At 36.7% G+C, this 17,935-nt stretch overlaps 1 protein-coding gene and 1 long non-coding RNA gene across 5 annotated transcripts in view; one reads left to right on the top strand and one right to left on the bottom strand.

Annotated features, from left to right (window-relative positions):
• The window catches only part of TRIM33 (tripartite motif containing 33), a 70,429-nt gene extending 61,904 nt beyond the window's left edge, over nt 1–8,525 (bottom strand). For all 4 annotated transcript variants that reach the window (XM_026713051.2, XM_026713053.2, XM_026713052.2 and 1 more), the window contains exon 1: nt 7,976–8,525. In XM_026713051.2, coding sequence (XP_026568836.1) covers nt 7,976–8,495 — 520 coding nt within the window. In that variant the 5' untranslated portion in view covers nt 8,496–8,525. The remainder of the gene's footprint in view (nt 1–7,975) is intronic.
• Nucleotides 8,526–8,556: 31 nt separating this feature from the next.
• LOC148126076 (uncharacterized) lies at nt 8,557–12,463 on the top strand. Its single transcript, XR_015742747.1, has 2 exons — nt 8,557–8,619; nt 9,448–12,463. It is a non-coding gene; the product is annotated as an uncharacterized LOC148126076 (long non-coding RNA).
• The last annotated feature ends 5,472 nt before the right edge of the window (nt 12,464–17,935 follow it).

The raw sequence follows: 17,935 nt of genomic DNA, 5'->3' as shown, positions 1-17,935 counted from the left end.
AGGGTTTAAAGACCTGGTTCTGCAAGTTGGCTTTGGGCACTAAAGGGGGAGTATCAGTGGAGTATCAGTCTATAGTTTAAGAAGAGATCCCAGTTTAAGAAAAGGATGGCATGTTTTCCTTTGGTATAAGGGAACTAAAACACAGGGGTACTTTAGAAGACATATTCAAGAGGCACAGTTTTTGAACCGGGAGACGACAAAAAGACAATATTATTTAAAAATTCCATTATGGATATCGACTATTGAAGCTTTTTCCTATCCAGTAATATATAAAAAGAAACAAACAGATATGGTGAGAGATTGAATGAAAAGGGTGAACTTAAATCTATGCAAGCATTGGAAAAACAAGGTATAAAAATGAATTGGTTTTCATATTTGCAAGTACAATCTAGATTTGATAAAGATTTTAAAACAGAAGGTATTTATGATAAGTTGACTGATTTAGATAAACTTTTGATGGGTACTGATGAAAAGGTTATTTAAAAACTTTATGGACATCCATTAGAATTTAAACTGGAAGAAGAACAAGTTAAAGAAACGATGATTGCTTGGGGGGGGGGGAATTTTGGATATGGGATTGATTTAGAGAAGTGGCAAAAATTGTGGTCTCAAAATTATAAAATGACAATGTCAACTGCATATAAAGAAAATTTGTATAAGATGTTTTACAGGTGGCATCTATCCCCAACGAGAACTGCAAGAATGTTTAAGAATAAATCGGATAAATGTTGGAAATGTCATCAGATACCTGGTTCATATTACCATATGCGGTGGACATGCTCGGATGCAAAAAAATATTGGACTAAAATCCACACATGGTTGGAAAAAATGATAAAACAACACATAGACTTTAAACCAGAGATTTTTTTTATTGGGAATTATACTGGAAATATACAATAAAGAATTGAAGTATTTGATTATAAATGTTTTAACGGCAGCTAGAATTGTGTTTGCTAAGAATTGGAAAAATGAAAAAATACCTATGCAGGAGGAAGTTATTAAGAAAATTATGGTCTGTGCTAAAATGAGTAAATTGACATTTGAAATTAGAGAACAAGAAGATAAACAATTTTATATGATATGGGATTTGTTTTATCAATGGTTGGACAAAAAGACATGGTAATGTAATAGATCTGTTGATTTTATAATAGGTTTAATAGATAAATATAAAATATAATATAGACATATATAACCATTGGATGAAAGTATAACATTTTTTTAAAAAAAATTGAAATATCTCATATAAAGTGATAGAATAGTTTGGTCATGGATGATTAATAATTGATAAGCATATAAGCATATGTTAGCCTGATAATGTGGAAATTTATATAAATTGAGAAGTGTCTACAAAAGATTTGTAACCAACTGACACACTGTATGTATATAAGATGGAAGATGGTTTTTATGTTTTTATGTTTTGTTTGTATATGTTTGTCTTAAAAAAATAAAAACTTTTTCAAACAAAAAAAAAGATCCCACCTACCCCCCTGCGCATCCCGTTCCCTCCATCCCCATCTTTTAATTGTATTTTTATTGTCATCAGAAATATTTAATTTTTATGGTTTTATTTGTTTTATTGTTGCAAGCTGTCTAGAGTCACCTTCCGGTAAGAGAGTAGGCAAATAAATCTAACAAATAAAAAAATAAATAAACACCTTCTAGAACAGGGGTGTCAAACTCATGTCATCATGACAACATCACATGACATATTGGGACTTTTTCCCCTTTGCTAAATCGGGCGTGGGCATGGGCGTGGCCAGCACGTGATGCATCCGGCCCATGGGCCAGGCGTTTGACAGCCCTGCTCTAAAACGTTAGTAAATTTCCCAATTTTATCTTATGTACATTATTTTATCAACAGTCCAAAACATCTTCCACGCTAGCCTGCTTTTTTCCATACTACAAATTATTTATTCCTTCATATAGCTGCCCATGTCACATACATGACTCAGAGCAACTTACAGCATAAAGATGAACATGTAAAATACATAATATAAAATATAATGATATAAAAATAAAAGCAGCTGAACATCAGGGCTTTCACGGCCATGCAGAAGACCAGCAGGATGAGGGCTAACCTAAGCTTAGAGGGAATAATGTTTCCAAGGGTGGGCACCATAGTAGAAAAGGCTCTCCTCTTGGCCCCTGCTGACCAACACTCCTTTGCTAATAGTACCTGCACCATGCCCTTCTTGCCAGACCAGGTAGGCTAAGCAAAAACAACTGGGGAGGCAGTCCTGTAAATAGTGCTATCCAAAGCCATTAAGGCCTTTAAAGTGAATACCAACACCTTGAATTTCACCCAGAGGCACACTGGAAGCCAATGCAGTTCAAAAAACAGTGGTGTTACATATGTCAAATAACCAACACCATTAACTGCCTATGCCATCACATTCTGAACCAGTTAAAACTTCCAAATGCTCTTCAAGATCACCTTCATGAGAAACATGTTGCAACAATACAGACATGGGTGGCCATTAACAGGGCTCCAGTCAAGGAATAGTACAAGTTCCAGAAGCCCCCCATCCCACCCCGATAGTGCAATATCTAGGGCAGTGCTACTTACTCAGAACCAAAGATAAAGATCTACAAATCCAAGACATCCAAATACACAGTCTTGCTCAGATTGAGCTGACACTTGTTGCCTCCCTTCCAGGCCGCAAAGTATCCAGACTCCAAGACAACCTCCATGGCATCCTTCGGGCATCAGGGATGGAAATATAAAGCTGAGTAGTATCAGCATATAGATAATATTCATCCCTAACCACTGGACAGCTTCACCCAATGGCTTCATGTAGATGCTGAACAAGAAGGGAGAAAGTACCAAGCCCTGAGGCACCTTGAGAAGGACTGCAGGCTGGACCTCTCTCCCCCATCAATATCTACTAGAACCTACGCTGGAGAAGGAAGAGAACCCACAACTCCCAGAGCTAGCCTAGAAGAATACTCTGGTTTATAGATCGGTTTTTCAATATTGGTGGTATGAATATTACAGGTTAATGTGCCTAAATTATTCCTCTATTCGCAACAGAATACTCTACATCACCAGAGTTGAGATTCTAGGCTTAGACAACCTTGAACTACGCCGGCTAAGATTGGACTTAAGCATAGTACATAAAATCGTATGTTACAACGTCTTATTAGTTAATGAATATTTCAGCTTTAACCTCAACAACACAAGAGCACACAACAGATATGAACTTAATGTAAACCACTCCAAACTTGATTGCAGGAAGTACGATTTCAGCAACAGAGTGGTCAATGTCTGGAACTCACTACCTGATTCTGTTGTCATATGCTCAAACCCCACTCCTTTACCCTCAAAACTCTATTGATCTCACCCATTCCTAAGAGGTCTGTAAGGGGCGTACATAAGTGCATAATCGTGCCTACTGTTCCTGTCCTATTGTCCCCAATTATTAGTTCCTATTTCTTATATTTAAATTTATGATTATTCTTATTTCTATTGTATTATAAGCTTTTGTCAAAATAAAATAAATAAAAATAAAATAAAATACAGGTATTATAGAACATAGAACCAAATCCTCTAGGAGCAAATGGCTACAACAACACTCTCGATATCCTGCACGCAACCTCCTTGTCCTATTTTACATAACCATTTTGCTGATCTTAAATAAATCACTGTATTCTAATTACTCATTATTTCAATCAAGTAATTTACATTCCAAATGAGATTTAAACTAGTTGTTGATGCTGCTAAATTAGTCTCAATACTTAATAGGAATACAATTCTTAAGCCAATTGACTTTACAAAATGAGTTATAATTAAAAAAAAGTTAATGAGTAATGTCTACAAAATACCTCAAATATATGATCTATTTTAACAATTCACACAATCCGCTTTACTACTTATAAGATTGAACAACAGGAATGTATTTGCTTTGATTCATAAATAATCTGTCTTAAACTAATCTGCAATTTTAAATTACATTATATTAGTTATAGAGTAACCTAAACTATACTAAGTTTCATTTTTAAATTTTTTACTTCAAAGAAAAATCCTTTATAACTTTTGCATAGAAAAGGATAATACAAGAGACCTGGCATTTTTATTTAATCTTGATATTTCCACAGGAGCTCAATAAAACATATATAATTCATTCTGCATTCTTCCCAAGAACAACAGTATACGCTGAATTGAGAAATAATGGCTGGTCAATTATCATTCAGTGGATTTTAATAGAAGAAAATGGACTTGAACTTCAGAAACCTAGACAAATCGGTAGACACGCTCTTCCTTAAAATACAGATTTCAAAATTGAAAGTAGACATTTTCATCTATTATTGAACAATTTATAAAGTCGCTCAGCGAACAAACCTAATCATTCAACATTAAGCATATGCAAACAGATCTGGAAAAAACTACTAAAACTTATATAGCCTAAAGCATCCTTTCTCAACTGCAGGTTTTCCTGATATATTGGACTAATTTCAGATCGTTATCGCCTTTGATCGCACTGGCTCAAAATAAAAATAATAGAAATACAACACAATTGAAGATTATCAAATTGAGAATGGCCAGTCCTGACAATACAAAATTATATGGACCAATGGTTTGATTAAAAACAAACATTCCACTTTATTAGAGTTCTTTATTTTAGACCCAGTGTTAGCCCCTTTCGTTCTAATTGCTTATAAATTAGTCTCTTTTTAAGTTATGACCACGTAAGATTTTTATATTTCCAAAATGTTATCATTTTTTTTCTAAAAGCTCCACTGAGACAGAAACCATAATAAACATTCAATCTATGTGTTTGACATTTACAGATAATACAAATATTTTGTCAGGAAGATTAAAAAAATAGATTAAAACTCACTTTTCTGTATTGTATGTTATAATAATTTTCAAAGAGCAATTTTTCCTCTATATTTACTCCTGTGACTAATTGCAGCATTATACAACTTTCTCATACTGAAAAATATAATTACACAATGACAAATAAAAGACAATATTCTTACTTCAAACAGTTAAAAGAAAAACTGGACTGCATACAAAATAATTATATATTATTAACCTATGTGCTAATACTACGTCCAAAACAGCTTATCAAATCTCAACATTTTCAGCAAGTAAGCACAACACACCCAAACGCTTCATGTAAATAGGATTAGCTATATACTGTATATTCTTCACAAAACATCTCATTATTGAAATCTGTCTAAATAGTTCTATGAATGTCCATCAATTTTCAAGTCTACATGAATTCATAGAAAAATAAAATAAAAATGGTCACCAAGTTAAAAAAAAACAATTTTTCAAGACCACATTATTAAAACATCCAATTAAGTCTATTTGAAGAGGCAGAATGTAAAAATACATTAACTGATAAAAAGACTAAATAAGAAAATAAGGCTACAGTCCTAAGGCCACAAGATTGGTTGGCTCCCCCTCAAATGTCAGCCACAAGTTTCTGACCTTGGAGAAGAGAACTACACATCAGAATTAGCCTTTCTGAAATCACAAACCTTGATCTCAAGAAGCCCCTAAAAGTGAAGCATGATTGAAAGCAGGATTCAGAACATTAAATGGGCAGGTGCAAATAAGCTGCTTTCCTTCGAAGGTATATTATTTATTAAATTTGTATAGCCTCTCATTCACCAAAGGAAAGGGGAAAAGGAAAAAAGGAAATAAGGCAAAATATAAGGATAGTGATCACTGCTCTTTTCCAGCTTGGATGATTGGAGGGCTCTGAGTTGCCACTAAGACTGCCATTTCCATCCCCAAAAAGTCCAGTGCAGGTTACATACTACCTGTTATTAGGACAGGTAACAGCCTTATTAAGTCATTCTATCTTCCAGCTACAATGTAGAGATAATACAGATTATTGAAGTAATTTATATGAGTTTTTGTAAATTAATATTATACATAATAATTATCAACAGCAAAGTTGATAATTCTTTTGTTAAGAATTTGTACCAGTATCATTCTGACAGAGAATAACATCAGAGATTTTGAATCATCTCAGAAAGCTCAAAATTATTTTTGGTAAATTCCTTTTATTTTCGGGGGGTTGCAAAGATGAAATTAGAAAAACCATAGGTATGGCATTAAAAATCTGGATTAACTGAGCATCATAGGCAGTTCATGAAAGCTAGAGCAATGAGGTTTTCTCGGGTATAATTTTTTTTAATTGTATAGCAATTCATGGAATCTACATATTTATTAAATTTGTGTACAACATCTCATCACAAGTGATGTTTATTTATTTGTTCAATTTTTGTGGCTGTCCATCTCAATCAATGACTTAGTTGAAAGAAAGTAACAGTAAATTCCAGTCACAAAAAATTCACAATCACCCCTTTTGACCTACATGATGGTTTAAAACATTTTCCCAAATAATACTGCTTTCATAACCATTTTAAAAATTGGGGGGGGGGGAGCTCACCACATATAATATGTTGTCTAATACTTGACCCCAACCCAATTTAAGTATATGATGCACAATTCCCTGAAAATCTTTTTAATGTGTATCTTCCAAAGTTGCAGAAAAAGGCTCATATAAAACATACTTCAGAGAATCTGGATTGAGGAAAAAGCATCCTAGAGTGAAATTCCAAAACAGAAAATGCCAGCAATATTAAAGAAAGTCTCTAGAAGCACTTGACATGCATTTCATTTACTGTCAATAATATCATCTAGAACAAAACACTATCCACTATTATTTTCAGGCCAAGGTGAGTATAGGCTTCCAGTATCTATAATATAGACAGTAACTACTAAAAGGCAGACAAAAAGTGCTGGACAAAATTTATTCCTAAATACTGCGAGCCAGTAAAATGCAAAAATCTGAGGAGAGAGGGAGGAGGGGAATATTTGAATTTGATCTCCAAAAAGGTATTATGAGTGTCTATGGAAGACTTTAGAGAAATTACATTTCCACCCCCCAGGATCACACAGCAACTGCAAAGAAAAGACAAGCAATCCCAGAAAAGGCACTGAACAGACCTGAACTGTATAATAAAGAGGGAGGAATGAGTCTGTTAGAGTGGAATGTCAGAACCAGTTATTATTTGTCAGTTAGGATTAGACATGATGGGATTCTTCAACTAAGAAGAAAAAGAAAAGACCCTGTATTGATACCTACACATTTACTCTTATCATACAAAAAACTATCATGCTCTCAACAATACAGTATTACTCATCCAAACTACTGAATGTATGTATTAGTGCTCAAATACACATACATTTCTGAGTTCAGAATGATTTAATTCTAAGTGTAATCTCTTTTGTAACAGGTGCAAATTAACAAACTCCAAATTATTAATATAATGCAAATGAACAAATAAAAACAAGTTCTTCAAAGCCTAGTGTCTACTGACAGCAAGGGATGATATACTATACTGTATTTTGAAAGTGACTGAAGAGAAGAAAATAAAATTTATCAGATTTGGACCACCCACCATAAAATTTGGGTCTTTGTTTTATATTTACCAATTAGTAAAATCTATTAAGTATTACTGACAAGTCATCTGTAGAAAGCCATATGGTTTAAATACCTACCTCAAAGCAATGAAATCTAATATGGCTTCTCCGCAATTGACCACTTAGACACACAAGAGATTTTCCAAGGTCAGGCTTGATGCTGCACATAGCAACAAATGTGCCAAATTCTACACAAAAGATCAGCTCCGGACCAATTGCATCCTACGGTATCACCATTATTCCACCTTTTATGTACACGTCTATATTGCCCTTGACACAAGCCTCCGATCAAGCAAGACAGTCCTGGGATTCCTTTTCTAACCCATCCTGTATCGCTGCATCCATCATACGGGGTTATTGATCTGGTCAAAATGGTGCCAGTTTAAGTCCCAAGCACTCTAATAGCCTACTCTCCTCCCTTCGTTCACAGCCCCTTCCCTTAGGTAGGCACACACACACACACACCTTACCAGGGCAGCCTCCCCAGTCAAGATTTCTGTCACCGTCACCGAGCACCTTATGGCCACTCACCCTGCTGGATATCCCCGTTGGCACCGCCGGGCACCGGCACGCTGAGCTGGCGCTCAGGCTCCGGCAGGCAGCGGCGGCAAAAGGAATGAAGGCAAGGCAAGAGCTTCGGTTCGGCCTCCCGGCTTTGCAGGCTTTGCGCGCACACTGCGCAGGTGTCTAGGAGCGACAGCGGGCCCGGCGCGGCGCTGGACAGAGCGGGGGGAGCAGGGCTGGGGCCCAGAGGTGCCGGGATAGAGGTGGAACCCGGGCCTACGCTTACCACAACCGGCGCCGCGGCCTCCGCCTCCCCTGGGCCCTTGTCCGCCGCCGCAGCCAGGATCGCCGCGGCGGGGCTTTCTCTTTCTTCGGGCTGGATCGGGGCCGGAGAAGACGGAGATGCAATTGCCGCCGCAGAGGTGACAACAACAGCCGACGCCGCAGCGGCAGGTTCGGGACCACCCCCCACCGGCCCGGCCTCTCCAGCCCCCTCCCCGCCGCCACCGCCGCCGCCTCCTCCTCCTCCTCCTTTGTTTTCCGCCATATTTCCTCCTTTGAACCCGACTCCCCGCTTTGCTCACGCATCGGATAGCGCATGCGTCCGCACGCACGCCATCGGGTTGCGCGCGCGCCTCCGACACTCTTCTAGAGCTGGGACTGCAGAGATTGTGAGTGGGGGGCGAGGGGAGAGCGAACGTGCAAGCGTGCGCGTTCTAAGAGGGAAAAAAAAAGAGGTGGAGGTGGTTAGCAACCTTTACAATGTAATAAAGCGAACGGAATGAATGTGGAGGGCAACGCAGGCGCGCAACTCTGGTGGACCTATAAGGCAACAGCGCATGCGCCTCAGTGTGTTATACGTGGATGTCCAGATAATTTTTGGCGGCTGGAGTTTGGAAGGAAATTAAGGGTCTTGTGATCCGAGGTGAACGTCAGTGCGGATTCTCAATCACCCAAGTTATAGTTGTCCCAAAGATGCTTTTCCAAAAGGCAACAGGACTTTCTTGGGCTGTTGGGTTTTTTTGTAAAAGTTTTATTTGGATTTTCACAAAACATAATACAAATAAAATATCTTTTTTGAGAACAGCATGATTCCAGGTTGTCACATCTCCATACAGATATAATCTCAATTACATATTCAGCTTTATATTCTATTTCATATCTTGTCACTATTTTATCATTTTCTCAATAATTTTTCCCTTCCCTTACTTTCCTCAACCTTATTTCTGATTATCTCATTCCTTTCTAATTCAATTACATATCTTTTTCTAAATTTCTATATCTTTCTAATCATTATATTTGTACTTTTGTCTGTCCTGCTTACAATTTCATACATTCTTTTTCCATCATCATCCCCAAAGGGAAAAGAAAAATTTCCTCCCCTTCCAGGCATTAAAAAGCAAGGTTTCCCCTGTGATTATCAAATAGAGTATATCACAGTTATATCTTATAGTTGTTATCCATTCAAATCTCATTTAACATTTAATTTATACATTTAGGCCTCTGGTTTGGGCTTCTTCGGCGATGGACCGAAATCCGCAATTGTGTGCGGTTTTGATCCGTGCTCACTGGTGGAGCGCCCTGATCCCTTGGATACGGGACTGAAGCCAGCCCGTAGAGGTGGCGAAGAGGGGGGAGACCGCCAGCTGAGTTGAGGGGAGCTGCATCTCTCCTCATCCAGTCTTTATTCCCTTTCCCAAAGGTGGTTGCAGCAGTGGTCAGAAATGGCCACCTTAAAGAGGAACCCGACCGGACAAGATTGAGCAGGAGGAAGACAAAGGGGAGAGCTTGCATGTAAGGTACCCTGGAATTTAAATTACAAAGAGTGTTACTCCTAAAAGAATATTCTTAAAGTGGCGGAGAAGAGAGGGAAAAGGAAAAGAGTTTTTTTTTCTCATATCGACAGCTGCAATTGGCTTTGAATGCTAAAAAGAAGAGATTTAAGCAAGAAATTTGTGTTAATCTACTTTGACACTAACAGGCAATTTTATGATGAAATTAAAGTGTCAAAGGGAAAATAAAGACTTTCTGGATATTCTAAAGCCTTCAAAAGGTGGAAAGTAGAGGAAAAAAGAAAGGATGGGACTTGGAAACAGCAGAGAGTACCACCTGGAAATAACAAGAATTAACAGTGGAATTTTAACAAGACTTCCAATGGATACATTGTAACTGAAACTTTGTTACAAGATAACAGAGCCCCCGGAAAGGGAAAGTGGAAAAAAGAAGTAAGAAGAAACAGCTTTGGATTATTTGGTGATTTTTGGAATTCTGGGTGTTGGATTTCTAGTGGTCTGAACTAAAATTAATTGGGTGGTTGTTTAAAAGTGCTTAAAATGGTAGTACTCCTCAAGGAACTAAAAATGGAACTTAAAAAATGAAAAAAGAGTTGCAAGTGGGAGGAGGATCCTTTGGCTTTGCACTTCAATTCTTAGAAATGGAGATTTTGAACTATGAAAAACAACAAAAAATGCTTGAAGAACAAGAAGGGCTGAACAAAGAAGAAGCCATCTTTAACGACCAAACAATTCCATGTGGAATGGGAAAAGCGGGGAAGGGAATAAAAAGCTCAAGGTCTGAGGAAACAACTAAAAAAAGAATAGTTTGAAAAGTACATATAATACTAGGAAGAAGCAAAAGAGAGGATTACAGAAGGGAGAATCAGAGAGATGGGGACAAAAAGGGTGGTGAGAAAAAGAGGGGAAAGATAAAAAGGAAACGAAGTTATAAGGGACAGAAACAGGAAATAAAGAATCAGGGAAAATGTACAAGGATTAAAGATATTAGCCTATTTAAAAGACATAGAGATAATGGTTAAAAATATAAATTGAAAGAGAGAATTCTGCAAGGATACAAGAGACAGCATTGTTATATTAGAAATAGTAATGAGGTAGAAAATATGAAATATAGGTGATTAAAGTGAAAGACAAAACTGGTATTGTTATGCGATGGAATGTTTGTTAATTAAATGAAGTAAAGAGAGAAAGGAAACAAAAGTAGAAGAAGAGGGAATAAGAGGAAGGAATGGAAATACTTTAATTGTTCTTAATGATTTATAAAATATAATTGAAAAGAAATGTAAAAGATTTATAATGAAATCAATATTAGTTATCAGGATGAATTTGAATAGAATAACCATTTATTCATTATTGTTATTTATTTTTTATTTTTTTAGAATTTAGTGTGTATTTTTAAGGGAAAGTACGAAGTCGAATTTGGTTGATAAGAGTTATAAGATATAAAATAGATATTAGGACTTTCTTGGGTTTTTTTTCTTCCCTTGAACACATTTTGCTTCTCATCCAAGGAGCTTCTTAGATGAGAAGTGAAACATGTTCAGGAAAAAAAAACTTGTAAAACCAAGTAAATCCAGTTACCTTTTGGAAAAGTACCTTTGGGACATCAGAACTGAAATCAAATGGGCTAAATCTCAGATGCTACAATGAAAAATACAATATAATTTGCTTCTAAAGGACTTGATTTTCAGAGACAACTAATGCCATCTAGTGCAAGTAAATGACAGCGATGTTGCATTTTTAATAATTGTCAATTAATTGTTAATTTTAATTGTTGAATAATTTGAGCAGGTGTTTTTGCATAGCAACTTCTACACGTCTGAATTTGTCTGCACAAGTTTCAAAAGGAATTTGTTGCTATAGCATCCTGTCTGGCCACTACTTTAAAAGTTGGTGTATTGCACATTCGAGCTGGCATAATTAATTCTGAAATAAGGCTGGAGTTTTAGTACCAGATTGGGGGATATTCTCCGAAGCTTGCTTTAAACAGAAGCTTCAGATATCATATTAGTGCGAAACAAGCCATTTCTGGAACCATTAAAGGAGCAATATATCTAAAAGGGTTGTGTAACTTTTGCACAATTGAATTGACTTCCAATGAAAACATTTCCATCGATAAGACTAGATGCAGTGTACTGTAGGAAACCCCTACCCTCCAGAGAATGAAATATTTTAGGATATATTAAAAGAGGCAGAATATTATATTTCCCCAAAGGAGAAATGGAGCTTCCTGCATAGTAAAACAACCTCCAGCAGATGCCTGAAGTCTTTAGAGATGGATATTTTGTGCCCATTAAGAAATCCAGGACAGCCTATTCACAAACAGCACCTTCAGTTCCAGCTGATGGGATTAAGAATTTACATCCCCTCACCCAAATTCTAAGAACAGAATATGACCTTTAGGACATAAAAGGATTGGCTCACCACCATTAGAATAGTAAAAGACAGAAAGCTCACTACATTACACAACAACTGCAGCATCTCAATCACAAAATCCCAGAACCCTATAAAAATCCATGTACTCATCAAAACTACTTTCTCAGCTGTCCCAGAACAACATGCTGTTGTTGGTTCTGCTTGTAAATAAGCCTCCTTTCCTTGCAGCCAGTTAGCCTCCATTTTTATTTCCAGTGCCTTTTTCCCGACTTGGAACCAGACCAGATTTTTCTTCCAACAATACATTCTAGAAAACAGATCTAATTAATAAAGATTTTTCACTTGATTTGAAATATTGCACAAAAGCTACAAAACTGATGTGGTTTTCCTTCCTTTTTGATGTTCATTTAGATTATGACAAATATGATCAAAAGGGGCTTTGCAACAGCTCTCTTGGGTACCAGTTGCACTCCTTGGATTTGGATGCCCTTGAGTCACTCATGTCCTACTCATAGCTCAGATACTCAAGCTCTACATGGTGCTGCCTTTGAAGACTGACTGAAAAGTTTCAGTGCAGCAGTATAGCCAATAATAAGCATGCATCTAGTGTGATCATCAGGATAAAAAATTTAATATCTGAGACTTGAAGTGTAGATAAATGACATTCCTTCTCTGTGGCAACTCCTACTTTATTGAATTGCTTTCCTGCAAAAGTATGTGTATCTTGTATCTTGTTAATATTCTATAAGCAGATCAAGGCTGTGTTTTTTTTCAGCAAGTTTTTATAATGATAAGAAGCCATTTGAGGACCAGAGGATCAAAGATTAGAAACTTCTCTCATTTAGCCTGTTGCAACATGTTGTACATGAGGCTGTTCTTCAAGGCCACCTACAAATTACAGCTCAATCAGTGATGAACAACAGTTTGCCGTGTAACATTACTTCAAAAGTTGCACTTATTACAGATTCTGGGTGCAATCCAAATCTAATTGTTACCTTAAATTCCCTATATGGCTTGTCACCTGGCTATCTGCAAGAATTTCTACACGCTGTGGATTCTGCCTTTTTTTATAAGAACTGAGAAACACCTTGCAAATCCCTGCTCTTCTCCCACCTCCTTTTCTCTGCAATATTATTCCTCTTCAGATCAAATATTCTGATGTGATGTACTGGTCCCACCTACAGGAAAATGTCATTACTTGGTTATTGCTTGTTCCTTGGCTGAAAAGAAATCAATTATACTATCTTGTGGTTTGCTTTTTTAATTTTACTACTGCATTTAAGAATATAAATCATGTGGTTGTATTTGCAGTTGAAGTGGCATCTAAGCCAAGTAAAATGAATAAATTAATCTAAGCCACCATCTCCTGATGATTGCAGTATTGCAGGCTAATTCTGCTGACTACCAGGAGTTCAAGTCTCACCAGCTCATGGTTGACTCAGCCTGCCATCCTTCCAAGGTCAGTAAAATGAGGACCCAGATTGTTGGGGGCAATATGCTGACTGAAAACTGCTGAGAGAAGGCTGTGAAGCACTGTGAAGCAGTATATAAGCTCAAGTGCTATTGCCATAAAGTATCTAGAGACATGATCCTATTATTTCTCTTGTGATATTGCCTGAAAATACTAGGTAAGATCACAGTGAAGCAATATATATGTGGACAGATTGCTTCACATATGATACACCTTTGTTGAAGGAAATGCACGGGTTGCCAAATTAGTTACCAAACCAGATTCAAAGTTTTGGTTTCGACAAAAACGCCTATATATAGCCTGAAACCTGGATACCTATCAGTTCATTTTTGTCATTATAGATCTGGTCCATCACTGATATCAGGGCAGGTTCTGCTGCACAAACTATACTGAGGATTGCTGAATGACACCTGGCAAATGTTCACAGATACCATCTTTTTCGGACTATAAGATGCTCTGGACTATAAAATGCATCTAGCTTTTCAGGAGGAAAACAAGGGAAAAAAATCTACCTCTACCTCCTAGAAATTTGCCTCCTTGCAGCAAACAAGGAGCAAATGATTGGTGATTGGATTGGCCTCCCAGAATACCAATGATCAGCTGATTCAGACTGCGGGGATCACTGCTGGCTATTGTTGCCTCCACGCACCCCATTTTTGGCCTCCACATGTCCCATTTTTGGCCTCCACGCATCCTGTTTTCAGCCTCCAGGCGATGGGGATTGCTGCTGCTGTCTAACACCACCAAATGGCAGCAGCAATCCCTGCTACCTGGGGTGGGCCAAAAATGGGACATGCGGAGGCCGAAAATGGGGCATGCAGGAGCAAAAAAAGGGGCATGTGGAGGTGGCAATAGGCTGTGACAACAAGTGATGGCGATCCCCACAGCCTTGAACAACTGATCGTCAGTATTCTGGGAGGCCAATCCAACTGCCAAGCAGCTGCTCATGCTAAATCAGTCTGTACTGAAGTTGACCAGGTTGTTTGCTGCAAGGAAGCAAATTGCTTAGAGGCAGAGACCAGCGGGTGGGGGATGGCAGGTGGGCGGGGCTTCAGCAACATATGCTCTATAAGACACACAGACATTTCCATCTACTTTGGGGGGCGGAAGTGCATCTTATGGACCGAAAAATATTGTAAGTCTTTTTGGTGGCACCCACACTCTGGAATGCTCTGTCCCTGAAATCTGGCGCCTGTTGTAAACTTCTCACTTTGGTCAGGCCTTCATAATATGACTATTATAAGAATCAGGCATCCTTTCAATGAGTATATTTTATTGAATGTTATTTTTATGTTTCAGCATAGGAAGAAATATGAAAGTAAATATATTTCTAAATAATAAAGTGTTGCTATAAATGGGATTTCTTTAAGTACTAAAAATTATACACATATACTATTTTCTGGAACCATGTGCAATAAAGTTAAGCATGCAGATGTTAGCTATTCCATTAATCTAATCTATTCATATAGTATCTTAGAACGAACAGAAGATTCACTAACAGCTTTCAAGATTAAAATACCAATCCAGTTGAAAACAAAAAGCAGCATAATGAAACAGTAAACTTCCATAGCTATCTATAGCATCCACTATAATGAAAAGCGCAAGCAAAAACATGATGATCTAGTCAACATGTTTTCTCTGTTTCCAGAAATTTTCAAAATCAGTTGTAGAACACAGTGGAATTAATGTGGGTGTTAGGAAGAAAACAGTAATTGGAGAGAGGCTGCTTAAAATGGTGATATTTTGCAGTTGTACATCTGTCTAAAAGAATATGTAGATTCTTAATATGAAAATTAGTTGGGAGATAATAAGCTGGAGAAATTTAGTTTTTATCTAAGTGACATAGTTAAATTGTTGGAATTGTTTTCATACTCATAAAAAATGTGATTTTAGGTATTACCTCATCCAATCCTCATAATTACTTTGACAATGCATTACTTAATCTGAGGTTAAAAATGATACTTCCCCTGTTAGAGAACAGACCAAGTAAAATTCAAATCAATGACAATTCAAAGGTATGAAGCTATAACAATCTAGTACCAAAATGTCTTTATATTCTTACATAGTAATAATTTGATTTTGGATAACGGTCTAAACTAATTCTGAGAATCAAAAATAACTTCAGTAGATTTGGAAAAATTAAAGTATTTTGGATTCTAATTTCTCAGTCTCTTGTAGTCTCCAGCAACAACAGTTCGTGACTTAGAATATTTAGTATACTCAGCAAACTATGACTTGTTCAACACAGTATGGTTTTATACATTGTATGAAACCAATTTTTGGCTATGTTCAAATTTTATTTTTTTATTTTTAAATTGTATTTATTAAATTTATATGCCACTCATTTTATGGTTCAAGGCAACTCAAAGCGGCATACAACATAACAAAACATATGAATGTAAAAACAATCGTAAGTTTAAAAATGAATTAATATTACAAAAGATTAAAAGAAACCTTAAAAATCACATGACATGCTTGCTTAAAATGGGAATGTGGAAAGATCAAAGGGAACGCCATTCTTATTTTCTCTCTAAACAAAACTCCCTTTTATAAACTCTCAAAGTTTTAAAACTCACTTGATGCTTCTTTTTCTTTGAAAATGATTCCAGAAATATAATGGTTACTCTGGTGTGTAAATTCTAGCCATCAGAGTAAGGTTGGTATAATCAGAGACAGATTTTAAGAGGTCCAAACTTTATTAGTAACAAAATAATGCAATAAAACATGTAAATAAATCTGTTTGTTGAGTTATGAACTGTGTATAATCTGGTGAGATAAGTGAGAAGAAAGAAAAGTTGCTTAGAAGTGTTACTGATCCTTACTTAAAATTCAAATCAGATTTCTGTCCCTAATAATACTGAGCAGAATTAGTTTCCAATGGCTAATACTCTACATTCTTTGTTCATTTCCCAAAGTCCAGCTATTTCCTTCTAATTGACTCTCCGCATGAGCTTATATTCACAAACTGACTGAAGGGTGGCTTCTTATACAATTGACAAAAAAAATGGAGTACTACTACAGTTCAAAATGGGAAAAAATCTCAGTTGGGATCACAGTTGGGATCAGAATTTCTGTTGCCAAGCAAGGTGGTTATTAAGTGATTCACACCTGATTTTACGATCTCTTTGCCATGGTGATTAAGACAATTGCAGTTTTTAAATAAGCCATATGGTCGTTAAGCAATCTGGCTTCCTACATTGACTGCTTTTAAGAAGCTGGCCAGAAAGGTAGCAGATGCATTCACATGACTCAGGATTGCAACTATTGTAAATATATGTCAAGTTGTTGAGCACTTGAATTTTGATCATGACACTCTGGAAATGCTGCAACGGTTGTAAGTGCAAAGACCAGTTGTAATTTTTTTAGTGCCATTGTAACTTCAAACGGCTACTAAACAAATGTTTGTAACCATTTTAGAACTTCACTTGTCCTCAATGTATACCTTTCCTCATTATGTCTCCTAATGCAGCAGTGATTCTCAAATGTTTTGTAGACCTCTGATGGTCTTGTAGATCCACAAAGTGGTGTACTGCAACCTTCCGGCAGTCAGTGGGCTAGTTCACAACCCTCTGCATCAGTTCCTTCATCCATTCTCCATTCTCACCAAAAACAGATACTGATTCTTTTTTTTTTCCTAAGAAGATGAAGCAGACAAACTTTGTCTGCTTCAACTTCTTAGGGAAAAAAGAATTAGTATATGAAAATGCATATTCTGTAACATAGAACAAAAACAAGGAATATCTTTCTTCTCCAATAGCTAACAAATGCTAGTTTTGATTTACAACTTCCCATGAAATATCTTACCTAGAAATAACATGCTATATTGATCAAAAGCATGTTTCTGACATGATCAATTGTGGACTAGGCTAAAAATACATTTCTTTATATTTATATTGAGATGTTTAAAAACTGTCCTGCAAGTTCATACATCAGCAACTTTGTTCATAATAGTCTCCAGCCATGACAACTGGACAGGGTTTGAAAATTAGGGGGAATTTTGAAAGTGACCAAAAATACTACAATGTTATTATTGATAGGAGGAAAGCAATCATTCATTAGTTGATTGTGTATCAACTTTTGGATGATTTATAAAAAATAATCTCAGTAAATGAAATATAGTCTTCTTTGACTTTACAATTTGAAATTCAACTTTCTATAGTCTTGCAATATACTGTCTGCCCGGTGGAATTGTCTCAGATTGCTGCAGAAAGGAATTCCAAAAGTCCTTCCAGAAATGTTTCAACAAAAGGTGGAAGAAGGCAACAAAAACAGCTACCTCCCCCTCCCCCACCTCAACCTTTAATTAATTATAGGGCAAGGCAGTTAGTCTAACAATACAAAGGAACT

Source organism: Pseudonaja textilis, chromosome 3, assembly GCF_049901715.1.
Source record: "Pseudonaja textilis isolate UNSWEBS1 chromosome 3, rPseTex1.2, whole genome shotgun sequence".
Classification (NCBI taxonomy): domain Eukaryota; kingdom Metazoa; phylum Chordata; class Lepidosauria; order Squamata; family Elapidae; genus Pseudonaja; species Pseudonaja textilis.
This window is presented reverse-complemented; position numbering and strand designations above follow the sequence as displayed.